General features: G+C 40.9%; 1 protein-coding gene across 3 annotated transcripts in view; it reads left to right on the forward strand.

Moving 5' to 3' along the window:
- Positions 1-1,138: 1,138 nt before the first annotated feature.
- adkb (adenosine kinase b) overlaps positions 1,139-13,650 on the forward strand; it is a 131,004-nt gene continuing 118,492 nt past the window's right edge. For 2 of the 3 annotated variants that reach the window (XM_083904024.1, XM_083904025.1), the window contains exons 1-3: positions 1,139-1,267; positions 2,986-3,060; positions 3,175-3,228. In XM_083904024.1, the coding sequence (XP_083760150.1) occupies positions 1,218-1,267; positions 2,986-3,060; positions 3,175-3,228 (179 nt within the window). In that variant the 5' untranslated portion in view covers positions 1,139-1,217. Of the gene's footprint in view, positions 1,268-2,119; positions 2,212-2,985; positions 3,061-3,174; positions 3,229-13,650 lie in introns of those variants that run through there. The other variant, XM_083904026.1, reaches the window with a different exon arrangement.

Consider the following 13,650-nt stretch of genomic DNA (forward strand, 5'->3'; position numbering starts at 1 on the left):
CATATGATGTTAAACCAAAACATTTTCTTCATTTCTCATATGCAAAGGCACTTTCAGCAGTGGAGACTTCATTAATTGTCCCATCTTGGGTCATTTGCCAATTTCTCCTGCCTCCAATAGATAAATGAGATATTGAACTTTATTCACTTCACACACACACACACTTCACCACACAGTAGTTTTGTTGTGGCTGATGATTATACGGAAGAATTAAGTGGGTGAACAATGACACCTACTGTTGAACTTGAACATTGACCAAGAATAGAGTAAACGCCTAATAAACAAGGGATAATAGAGTTAAATAACAAGTCCACAGTCCTTTCATAGTGAATAGTCCAATTCATATCTATATAATGTACTGTATGCATGTATGTATTATCTTTATCGATGTGAGTCCAGTCCAAAGTTCAGAGTTTGTGTTTATAAATAACTTTTTTTAAAAACACTGTAAAGTGCTTTGCGTTGATTACAAACAAATGAAAGAAATACCTGTGCACCAGTTAATGAAAGATAGGGGTATTTTGGTAATATATTATCATCCTTCTTCGTGAAATATGATCATCCATACACCAGGGCAAATATCGATATTTTATTTGATATTTTTTTATTTTATTTTAAGTAAACAGTCCCTGCCAAGTGCTGCTCAACTGAATGTGAGACACTTTTGAATGCCTCATCCACGCTATATATCGCCATATAATTGTTCTGCAATATATCGATTATGGCAGAATCAAGGTATTCTGATATTATTGGTGTCATGGATCGTGTATCGTATCACAAGGTACCCTGTGATTCCCACCCCTAATGTACCAGATATTTTAAAAAGTACCCAACATTGTATTTAAAATGTAAGTCTATATATATGTGTATATATATATATATATAAATAACAATGTTACAGTGTTGTAATACAGTGTTTTATACAACTAATTAGGGCCATTATTTGTTATCTATGAGACGGACAGAAAGTACAGACGTAACACGATAACTGTTTGTAGTTAAATGCACTTTGTCTCAGTCTGTAGAAAATGATCTCCAATATTCCTTTCCTTACTGGGCTACAAGCTGTGGACCAGTTTCCCCATCATCATTTTTTACCACCACCATCACCGCCGTCTGTGTGCAGGGAAGCCGTAGCCTCTCACCACTTTTGCCCGGCAGTGAGCAGTGGCTTCCCCGCCTCCGCAGCTTCGCAACAACCGCTGCTGGTTGAGAGAATGTCTGTCGGAGGAGTAAACATGTCAAAAGGGAGGAAAACCATGTTAAGGTAACCATGTTAGGTACTTGACAGTGTTATCGCTGTTTGTACAACCGTGTTTTTTCTGCAGTTAGCCGCTGTGGCTAGCTGTCAGGTCATATAAATTATATCCGGTGCTGTTGTGTAACTGTCTGCGGGAGGAGGTGCGCGGTGATAAGGCGCTATAGCAACAGCTTTAACCTTTGAATGTCACATAAATTAGGACATGCAGGTGCAGCTAATGTTAGCATATGGACACAGGTTGTTCGGTGTTGACTGTGCTAACCACAGTTAGCAAAGGAGGGCGTGCTTCTCCCCGAATGATTCGTTACCTGTAAATAACCTTCATAAAAAACATGTCGCAGTGTAAAAGACAAGTGTCTCAAAGCTCAGTTTCGTGTCGTGTTGTTTTCCGCCATGAAGCAGTTATTATTCATGTAACATCGACAGTGACGACAATCAGCTGGAAACAACAGCTTCGCTCTGCATAAAAATGAAATCAGTGCAGCCGCGTTCATTTGACCTGAGGGAAAAGGCACTTTCGAATGTCTGAGGAAGTAAAATTGAAACGTGATCCATCATTCATCCATCAATAAAAGTGACTGAACCGTCTGCCAGCAAAAATCTATATATGTTTGATAAAGGATAAAAGAACAGTCGTTTTTAATATCAATATTTCACAACTTTGTTGTTTGTTTTGGCGTTTACCACAGTGTTTGTCGTTTTTCCCAGTGGCCTTGAACACAGCACAGACAGTTTTACAATTATTTGGAACATGTGTAGCGAATCACAGAACAGGGGGATACTACGGTCCGCCTACTTCTCCCACCAGCCAATCAGCGTTGGTCAAAGTGCGGATCAGTTCCTGTAGTCCAAAAGCACGTTGCTTTGACAGAGTGGAGGAAGCTGTTGGTCATTTAATTATTGTATTAAGTGAGATTTCTGAGGTTTTGTGACACCATGCCTTCTCCAAGGTAAGAGGCAAATATCCTGCAATGTTTTCACAGGGACCTGTAGTGTTGTCTTGATATTATCATGTTTATAATTACACAGAAAGTTCTATCATTCTGTCTGTGAAATGAATGTATTAGTATATGACTTTCCGGCTGGTGTGTTGAGTCATTGATTACTTCAGTGACTGTCTCTTCCTCAACACTTTTTCTATGACGGGTTATGTAAAATCCAAACATAAAATCTGTTGCAACCTCCTATGAAGACTGTTGACAGGTGTATACTTTGACCACTAAGATATCTTGTTGCTGAAAATTTCTCCATGAAACCATTAAAAACTCTTCAAACTGAATATAGGTTTGCCTTTTTTGACATGTCATTAGTCTGAACATGCAGTCATCTAAAGCTTTAGATTGGCACACAAGCTGCACATGCCTGTGCTTTTTCTTTTTTCCCCAAATCTCCATGTGAATGGTTGTTAAAAGGAAAAGAAACCATATCCCTGTCATTTATACACTTCTCATTGTAGGAGTGATCTCACCTAAAATTATGAAAATACATTCACATGTCTGTGTTTAGCTCCTACTTTTCCAATTATACATGTTTGTTCCACTCTGGCTCTCAACACATGGGAGAGGTTCGGTATTGCATGTAACGTGGGATCATCTCTCATCTGAATTTCAGTGATTTCATTCAGTAAATCCGAAACGGATGATTGTCTGTGTCACAGCAGGTTGCTTGTCTTCGTCTGGTGAGTGGGAGTTTGCATATTACAATCTGTTTTTGTCTCCTTGCAGTGAAAACACTCTTTTTGGGATGGGTAATCCCTTACTTGACATTTCAGCTGTTGTGGACAAAGATTTCCTTGACAAGTAAGAACAAGCAGATCATTTGTTTCCACTGATGATCTTCATATGTCTGTGTCTTCTCTGATCAAACCAAACCAAACTGCATTTTCATTTGTTATTGTTAATCTTTCCCTAAAGGTTTGGACTGAAGCCTAATGACCAAATCCTGGCTGAAGACAAACACAAAGCCTTGTGAGTCACATCTACTCTACGACACCACATGCTACACTAGTGTAACACAAAGTGTTAAAATTATGTGCGACCAAATAAGGGCGACGCTGGTCATATACACCCACTACTACCCTCTTGGCACTGTTGGCTGTGCTCAAAATAGCCGAGTCATAAATTAGACCTCTGTAACTAGGAGCTGCAGAACCCGACACGCCCACATTTTTCTGGAATTGAAATTGTGCCAAACTATACCATGATGTCTCTGGATATTCAAAATTATATTTGTACCTTTTATTTAAAAACATTTAATACAGTGGATAAAGCAATCGTAGTTGTTCTTTCCATAAAGGTTCTACCGACCCTCCCTCCTGCCCAACAGTACTATAGCATTCCTCGAAAACATGCTGATGTAATGCTGAACACAGCATTCTTTTGAAATGGAGCTGAAGGTAAACAGAGAAGGTTCATTGTAAGATTACTTTCTAATATTAACATGGTATGAAGTTGAGAGTGCCAGCCAGAACTGCTCTGCGTGGGAGGTGTTGAGCAAACTCTGAAGTTTTTCCTCTCATGTTTCAAATATTAAAATGTTGTATAATGTATTGTTGATTATAATTGTATTAATTATCAATATAACAAAGGTTCAATATATATGTATATAAATATATATATATATATATACATAGTTTTTATAAGCTGTACAAACACATTTTCAGACACATCTGCTCGGAATGTTTTGCCTCAGATTTGCAAAATGCTTGTTTAACACAGGTTTGTTGTTTTCTGTCCATAAAGAATGTTAAAACTACACCGAACTGATTTTTTCGACTTTCGCAAAATTTAATTGTATCATAATAATTATCTCAGTGAGTAATTTGATTAGTTTAGAAAGTATTATTTTATTTCCCACCACATTGTTTTTGAGAGATCAGCTTTTTTTTTCCAATGGCAAAACAGGCCAAATCAGGTGATTGATAAAGTATTCAAATACCTTGAATGATGTGTCACAATATTCCCCTCCCCAAAAAACTTCAAAAGCAAGCAGGAAAAATTATTCACCAAATCTTATAGTCAGTGATCAACGTTCTCTCTTCTTACAGCCATCTTTATATTAACGCATCTCTACTTTAGACCCTTGTTTTTCCTTCTTCTTATAATTATTATAACAACCATGAGAATGAAATCTCTTTTGCAAGAGTGTCCTGGCCAAGATGAGCTGCAGTGCATATACAGGTTAGGGCACCGATACAATCACTCAGGCATGTGCAGTGTGTGTATCACATAATCAGCAAATTATTAAATAAAATCAAAGTGCATTTAGACGGAACATCTACAGCCGTACATTTCTGTCTCCAAACCATTCAATAAAAGTGTCCAATGAGATCAGATTTTTTTGTTTCGTCAATCCTGAAGTCTACTATCTACAGTAGTTCAGTACGGACCCTTGGAACTGGCAAAAGGAATACATCCTGCGATTGAAACAGTAACTCCCTGTACTGTTCTGACGAAGATATGAAGTAAGCCTGAAGATATGAAGATAAGAGACCCAAGATAGCCTTAAAAAATAAGATATGCCAGTGCTTGGATTTGCAGGTGAATCATTTACAATTAGTGATGAACCTCAAAGCTCCATAATAATCTGTATCATGAGTATGTAAACTTTGTATAACATATCATGTATAACAGTCAATGCAACAGCAACAAGCTACTTTTCTAAAATAAAACCTCAGTTTCAGCCTTTTTTTTTTCTTTTTTTTTACCATGAGCTGAATGCGAGGTATAAAAGAAAGATGGTCATTAGTCAAGAAACCCAAATATTTATACTGAGATATCCTGAAAAGTGGGGATTGCTGGCAGGTTATGTGTCTTTGATTTTGAATGTGAATTCTCTGACTGAGACTTGTTTCGAGTGTTGTTCTGAGGCATTTTAGATTTTGCATCATTAAGTATTTCTCATGCAGCTTCTTGTTCTCTGCCTCCAGTGTGTTGAGGTGCTACTAGTTGTGTTGCTAAAACCAGATCACAAACACAGTTTGCTGCCTGCAAATGAAAATGGATTTTGTGTATATAGTGGCTGCACTGTTGTTATCAGTGAAGCAAAGTGTTTCCATTTAACATGTTTCCCAAATGAGCCACACAGCGGAACACGTGGCTCGCACTGTTGCCTCACAGCAGGAAGGTTGTTGCTTTGTGTCCCGGTGTGGGCCTCTCTGTGTGGAGTTTGCATGTTTTCCCGTGGGTTTTCTTCAGTTTCCTCCCACATGTCCAAATAACATGCAGAGGTTAATTAGACACACTGGTTTATCTCTATATGTTGGCCCTGTGATGGACTGGAAACCTAGTCCAGGGTGTGACCTCACCTTTTGCCTTATGGTAGCTGGGATTGGCACCAGCAACCCCATGACCCTCATGATGTTTCTTGAATCTCTGATTGTGGTTTCGTACATACATCACCTTTTATATTATAACATACGAGTGCAGTGCCCGTAGAAAGTATGTATTAGCATGTTAAGACCACTGCAACGTCTAAAGCTAAATCTCCGATTGGCATGCTAACATTTGCAAATCCATAAAACAGATACTTTTCATACAGTATGCACACCATCCACAATGTTTGTTAATGTATTGACGCGTCGCAGGGTATTTCACCTACGTAAAGAGAGCAGTAGGCCATTCGCGACCTGTAGAACTGTGTCCATTGTGGCCACATCCATGCGTTTTTAATAGTCATTCATGGTAAAACTATGTTTTGTCACAATAAAATACTCCTCAGTCTGTACAACAAACGCATGTTTTAAAATTAGCCGAGGAGGGGACTGTGCTTACTATGAAAGACTATCCTGACGGTGCCCCTGCCTGGTGTAGCGTGATAAATCAGCAAAAATTACAATTACTACAAAAAACGAAAATCAAGGATGCACACCATTGGGCCATGCTCAACCTATATCCAAAATCTTAGGTTGATCTGACGGTCAGCGAGATATGCCCGTCAAAGACACACACAGACACAACTTGCTTTACAGATAGATTTGAGTTTCGATTATTGCATGTACTATTAAAAGGCATGGTTGTATGTTTATCAGTAGAACATTGATGAAGTGTTTTTTAATTTACTGTTGGACGATGCTGCTTGTTTCATCTGCAAATGTTGAATTAAAAATAGGCAGCCACACCATTCCATGTAGCCTTGGTAAAGACATATTCTTGGATTAATGGTTTTGTGAAGCTGTGAGTGTAGATTCAGATGCATGAAGGAATTGTTCACAATGTCACCGTTCAAATTGAAAAAAGCAAAAGAGTAAAACATATTCACTGTTTGTCAAATCAGTGCATCACAGCGTCTGTACCTTACAACAGGCTACCTTGTCAGGTCTTGTTACTTGACAAAGGGGACACATTTGACCTTGGGCGGCAGCAGCATCAGTGGCGGCAGCATCAGCATCAGCATCAGCAGTAGCAGCAGCTCAGAGCAGCCTCATCAGCACTGTTGTTCTCCTGCAGCACAAAGGCAGCAGTGTTATCTTTAGCCCAACAGACATCGTTCCCTCCACATTCTACACAAGGTCAGGGCAGGATTATCATGCAGCTTTGGTGCTTAATTCCCAGCACAATGCATTTCAATGCATGTCCCCACCGATACCTCACACTCTGCTGCGCTCTTGTCACCACATCTGTCAGCTCAAAGCACATGTTGTGTATCTTTTGCGTTGCTTCCTGTTGACTAATTAAAAGTACAGGTCGTGTCGCGTTTGGCGCTTGATTCTTAATACGGCAGTAGCGTTGACGACACAAACATTTCAGCGGGTGAAGTGCAAAGAGGTCGTTCACAAGGTCATTGATCCGTGGATGAAGAAGAACTCGGCTGAAGTGTTGTGACAAATAATATCATTAGCGAAAAGGCCACAATAGACTTACAAGCTGAAGCAGGAGCTAACACCATTGTTGTGCTTATGAATCTACAGAGTGTAACATGATTCATTTCTTTCCCCTATCACCCTGGTGGGCGAGAGATCATTGGATGCAGTGCACTGTGGCCATGCCTTAATTCAATTATCGAGTCACAGCAGAGCCCATATAATCGTGTTGTGGCTGAGAAATTGCCTGTTGTACAGTTGAAACCATCAACATCCCTGTTAGTACTGGCTGGGGACTTAAACGTTTTTTTTCTCTCCTCTGAACAAGTATTGACGTTGGATTTTGATGCCTCTCCACTTAGATGTAAAAGTGGAAACTAGAGCTGAAGCAGGTGATTAGGCAATTGACAAAAATCGGTCACCAGAAGTTTTGACAATCAATACTTTTTTGTCAGTTGTTGATCAAAACATGTCGAATGCGTGCCCATTGCTCCCTGGGTGCAGATAAGTACTGCATACTGCTTCTGCCCTTAAAAAAAAGATAGGTTAAGCTCAGAGGTCAAATTCAGTATCACTAATTGTGTGTGTGCAAACAACAATCAAGGGGTATAGATAAGTTGTTATACAGCTATAACAGTAAAGACAGCATATATTTGTTTTTGTGTAGCAGTCCAACTAATACTACATGTGTGCCTCCAAAGCTTGATATAGTTTTTCTCTGCACCCTATCATTATATTGTCACTAAAAATATGTATCATTATTTTTATGGGTGTTCATTCCAATTACATCTGCAGCTGTAGTTTCCCATATGTAAGCAACTATAGTTCTTCAATAATTATTTTTTCAATATTTTTTAATAACATTTTCTAAATGAAATACAGCCCCCGGCTGTTTTCTCAGCCTTTTTATGAAGTGAAATTATATTCTGTATTTGTGACTCCTCTTAAAACATTTACAGTGGTAAGCAAAAGTTTTGGACACCCCTGTAAATTTTCATAATTTTCATTTATAAATCATTGGTTGTTTGAGTAAGAAATTTCAGTTAAATATATCATATAGGAGACAAACACAGTGATATTTGAGAAGTGAAATACAGGTGATATGGTTTGCAGAAAGTGTGCAATAATTATTTAAACAAAATTAGGCATGTGCATATATTTAGGCACCACAAAATAAATATTTTGTTCATCCTCCCTTTGCAGAAATAACGGCCTCTAAACGCTCCCTATAGCTTCCAATTAGAGTCTGGCCATTCCAGAACATTGTATTTGTTCCTCTGCATGAATGCCTTTTGAGCAGTGTTTAGGGTTGTTGTCTTGTTGAAAGATCCAGCCCCGACATAACTTCAACTTTGTCACTGATTCCTGGACATTGTTCTCCAGAATCTGCTGCTATTTAGTGGAATCCATGCGACCCCAACAGCTCCACAGCATGATTGAACCACCACCACATTTAAGTGTGCATGTGTTTTTCTTGGAATGCTGTGTTCTTTTTCCACCATGCATAACTCCCCTTGTTTTGCCCAAATAACTCTATTTTAGTTTAATCAGTCCACAGCACCTTATTCCAAAATGAAGCTGGCTTGTCCAAATGTGCTTTAGCATACCTCTGTTTGTGGCAGGTGCAGAGAAAAGGCTTTTTCTGCATTACTCTTCCATACAGCATCTCCCTGTGTAAAGTGCGCTGAATAGTTGAACAATGCACAGTGTCACCATCTGCAGCAAGATGATGTTGTAGGTCTTTGGAGCTGCTCTGTGGGTTGACTGTGACTGTTCTCACCATCCTTCGCCTCTGCTTATCTGAGATTTGTCTTGGTCTGCCACTTCAGGCCTTAACTAGAACTGTGCCTGTGGTCTTCCAATTCCTCACAATGTTCATCACAGTTGAAACAGAGAGCTTAAATGTCTGAGATAGCTTTCTGTATCCTTCCCCTAAACCATGATGCTGAACAAGCATTGTTTTCAGGTCATTTTAGAGTTGTTTTGAGGCTCCCATGTTGCCACTCTTCAGAGAAGATGCAAAGAGGAGAAACACTTACAATTGGCCTCCTTGAATACCCTTTCTCATGGTTGGATTCACCTGTGTGTATGGAGGTCAAGGGTCACTGAGGTTACCAAACCAATTTTGAGTTCCAATAATTAGTGCTAAAGGCATTGAAATCAATAAAATGAATACATTTATGCACATGCCTAATTTTGTTTAAATAATTATTGCACACTTTCTGTAAATCATATAAACTTTATTTCACTTCTCAAATATCACTGTTTGTTTGTCCCCTATATGATATATTTAACTGACATTTCTTATCCAAACAAACAAAATTTTTTAAAGGAAAATCATGAAAATGTACAAACTTTTGCATACCACTGTACATACTAGTAGGATATAGTTGAACACTATGAGATGAAGTAACACAAAGTTGGACACCATCTCATGACAGCCAGCATGGGATCTGCCCTGCAGGAAAAACACCAACTTCCTGAGTGTCCTGGTTGCCTCGTAGTTAAGAGACATACCATGAAACCACAACATCCCTGGTTCATTTCCTGCCTAAAATCTTTGTTGTATTTCAAACCATTAGCTTTCTCCCCACGTTTCTCTACGATAAATGTTACAAAACCAACAGAAATCCAACCTCATATTTTCATATGATTGTGTGAGAGGAAACCAATCAGCCAGAGAACTGTCTGTGACTAACTCTCTGCCTGCTTAGACATATTATGCTGTAATGTTGTCATGTCCTGCTGCTGCAGGGCTTTCTCACTCAGATTGTCACTGCTGCCATCAAGTGGCATGAAATGTAAGTTGGGCTCCTGCAAGGTTGCATTGAGATTATCTGGCTTTCTATAACTCATGGTTGAATATTATCGTAATCTCACATGAAAAAATATACATGTTGTCATACGTTGTTTTAGTTTATGCTGTTGCATTTAATTTCAGTTACATGTCTTTAAAACAATGTTGTCATTCAATATTTAATATGAATTGTTTGTTTTACTTTCCTGTTTTCTCAGCATTGCTTTTCTTTGGTCCTTATTGTGTTGCACTATGAGTAAATGGGGTTGGTGCCAACTGTGGCCAGCAGGAGGCAACAGTAGCCCGGTGTTCCTTCCTCAATGAGTCTCCAAAGGAAACATCATGTCAACATAATGAAAACACGCCTCTTTCTGCAGGAGATTATAATGTGGGCAAATAGACATTTTATTTTAGGATAACTAGGCATTACAGCTTTATTTATTTTTTAAAACGAGCAGCGTTGCATAATGTACCATCTCTCCAAACCCTCATGGGCTTGCTAACCACATCATATTAGAGCTAATGATTATTAGTGTCGAATGAGTGAGTAATTGTTATTGAAAGTGTATTGTCACCTCTGAGGGGGTTGAGGTGGGGTGGGATCAGCTGGCTCGTCAACATTACCCTGGTTGTATGGCTCCCACTGTCCGATGATAATTAATTGTTTACTTTCTCATCTCTGGATGATGGCGTGACTCTTTTCAGAGGTTGTTTGCTCACAGCAATTAAGTTCATCAGCACTCATCCTCCCTCCCTCTACCCCTCGCCCCCCCTCTCCCTCCTTCTCTCTTTCTCTCTGTGCTAAATGCAGATTAGCAGCGTCACAATCACATCCAGAATGAGAGTAAACTCCTCATTATGCTGTGTGACCCTCTGCTGCATGAATAATTCAGGGATGCAGTGTTAGTGGCTGTTATTAGCCTTCCCGATGGCGGAGGAAAGAGCGGAAAAGGGAAGGAGAGCAGCGAGAGGGAGAGGGCGGGAGGCTCATATCACTGACAGGGCTGACTCAGGGGGATCAGCGCTGGATTGAGACACACATCACACACACATCATCACACGACACAGGAGATCAGTGGAGGTGCCTCTCCACTCACACACCCCGCTGTCTGTGTACATCTCGCACACCCTGCTGCTGCTGCTGCGGCTGCCATGAAGCTCCGTCTGCTTACTGGGAGGAAAACAACAAAGGCCTTTCTCACTGAGTACATGCTAAACACTCTGGCTCCTGGGTGTGCGTGTGATAGATTCTGCTCCGTAAACACACTTGACTCTAACCCTCCTTTTTTTTTAATGTTTTTAATATATAATGAAGCAAATCGTGAGTGGTAGAACCCCCCTGGCTGAGCTATCCTGGTGTGTTAGGAGAAGAAACACTCTGCTGAGAGTGTGTGTGTGCTTACATGCAAGCATGCGTGCAGAGGTGGCATGTGCTTGCCATGGTGCCACTTCACTGGATGCACTCATGCTTGACTGAGTGTGTAGACACATTACTATCCTGCCCCGTTTTATTCCCCATTTCCCTTGTCTGTTGCTGAGGCTGAGAGTACTGTACTTAAACTCACCTCCGCAGCCCCACTAGTGGTGGTGGGGGGGTGGGGGGCCCCTCAAAGGTCACAGGCCTGAATCCATCAACCAGCCTCTGAGCCAAAGAGAGAGAGAGCAGGGATTAATGGCACTCAACTGGTAATTGAGACATCAGAAACATGTTCAGCTGCCAGCCACACTGCTGTTTATGTTTTATTGATGCACATGAATTCAACCATTTGGGGGCGCTTGTGTGAATCTGACATTCTGCACTCAGCTGTAAGAAATGGGCATCTAGACCTCTTGAATTATAAAACAAGAAAACTTTTCAAATAATTGAAAGGGAAGAGAAAGCGTTCTCCTGTGGGTTTTTTCACATGTATCATTTTTGACGTACTTGCACATGAGGGTCACGCTGCAGTTAAAAGCCCACGTGCTGCATCATATGAAATGGCTGATGCAATCATAATTAAGGCTTGTCCTTGCTGGAGCTACAAACGCCTCCCTGTGGTTGGAGGTGGCTGCCAGCAGGTGGTGCCACAAGGAAAGATCACAAGTCAAAGGGGGTGGAACTAACATAATCCACATCTCTGTGTATGTGGGCGTCCCCCCCCCCCTCCCCCTCCGCTCTTTACAACTCCCCCTGTTATCGAGCATTTTATAATTAAAATGTGGGTGTCTCAGCCTGTACATACAGCACGCTCAGTGCAGAAAAGCACGCTCTGGGCTATTTTTAGTCATCCTTGTTCCCCCAGCAGCCGCACAGGAAGAGCCACTGATGGTATCAGTCCTTATACGTGAAGGCTAGTCAGTGCACTGTCTGTGCTGATCACTTCTCTTCGAGAAATTGGGGCCTCACTGGTGAGCAGCAACACTCCCCATGTGTTTAAAGTTCACACTGGGCCATATGGTCCTCGCAGTAGGGGTTGTTGGTGGAATTATTCACATGGAGCTGCTCTGAATCACCAAGATCCTGGTATCAACCTCCAAGATAAGGGAAATGTCTCAAAGGCTTTGTGCTGCAGCTTCAAAATCTCAGTCCTCGAGAGAACACCAGAAGCCTCATCCTTGCTTACACACTCCCTCTTCCCACTCTCTCCCTCAGTGTGCCTCTCTCTTTCATATCCTCACACAAACACACACTTGCACTCGCTCTCCCACATCCACACAGTACAGTGTGACAAACAACGCCACCCTCTGCTGCGCGAAGCCAAAAACCTGTGACATTTCAGAGGAAATAATATGAACTCATCCTCCGTGACCAGATTTTGCCCCTGCTGCCTAATCCTTGAGTGCAGCCTAATTAAGTACAAACAGCAGTCCTTGCCTAATGCCAACAAATGGGCTGCTGCTGCTGCTGCTGCTGCTGTGGCTGTATCTGCCGATTATTAAAGGGATGCACATTTGTTGTTTCTGTCTTCTAATGCAATTACTCACCCATTATGACCATGTAATTGCACAGTCATTAATTGAGCATCCAGTCTATGATGCAAAAAGGCTCAGTGTAAAAGAGTTGCGGGCCATTGCTTAGGTAACCCAAATGGATTGTGATACCTAAGCAATGGCGATATCGTGCTGCTTTTGTGACAAATCAACATTCATCCCCTGCTGTAGTCTATTAGAAGATGTCAGAGGATGGTAACAAGGCCTTGCTTTGCCATTTGAATCATGACTCATTTGTGTTCAGTACTTTTATGCGCCTTATTCTTCGCCATCTATTTCCATCCTGCTCTAATGTTCCACTGATAAGAATGTCCTATTCATTCTGCGTTCCTCACCGGTTGTTATAAAGAGAGATGGAGTGAGAGAGGGAAAGAGAGAGCGAGAGACTACAGGCATTGAATGAAAAGCACATCTATTTCTGAGGGGGAGCGTGAGCATGGTAGAAGATAATTATTGATTTGAAATAAGAAAAGATAAAGCTCAACCTTGAGCAGCCGGGCGATAGCGCGCAGAACAGAATAATTAATGGGCCCGTCTCGTGTCGGGACAAGCTTTCACAGTGAGACGAGCGTATTGATTTTAAACAGATAAACTGCGTAACCCTTTGTGATGGGTTTGACAAACAATTTAATTGGGGGGAAAAACAACAATATTCCTCACCCTTTCATCACTTCCCCGAGCTGTTTTTTTTTCTCTGCCTGACCTATGGAAACAATTATTGTGCATCAGGCCTTGTACTACCTCCAGACTACCAAGGAAGGCTGGTGGAGGATGCACACACTGATTGGGGAATCTAATCACTGGTGGAACCTGTCTCCACTC

This window comes from Microchirus variegatus, assembly GCF_963457635.1.
Source record: "Microchirus variegatus genome assembly, chromosome: 17".
Classification (NCBI taxonomy): domain Eukaryota; kingdom Metazoa; phylum Chordata; class Actinopteri; order Pleuronectiformes; family Soleidae; genus Microchirus; species Microchirus variegatus.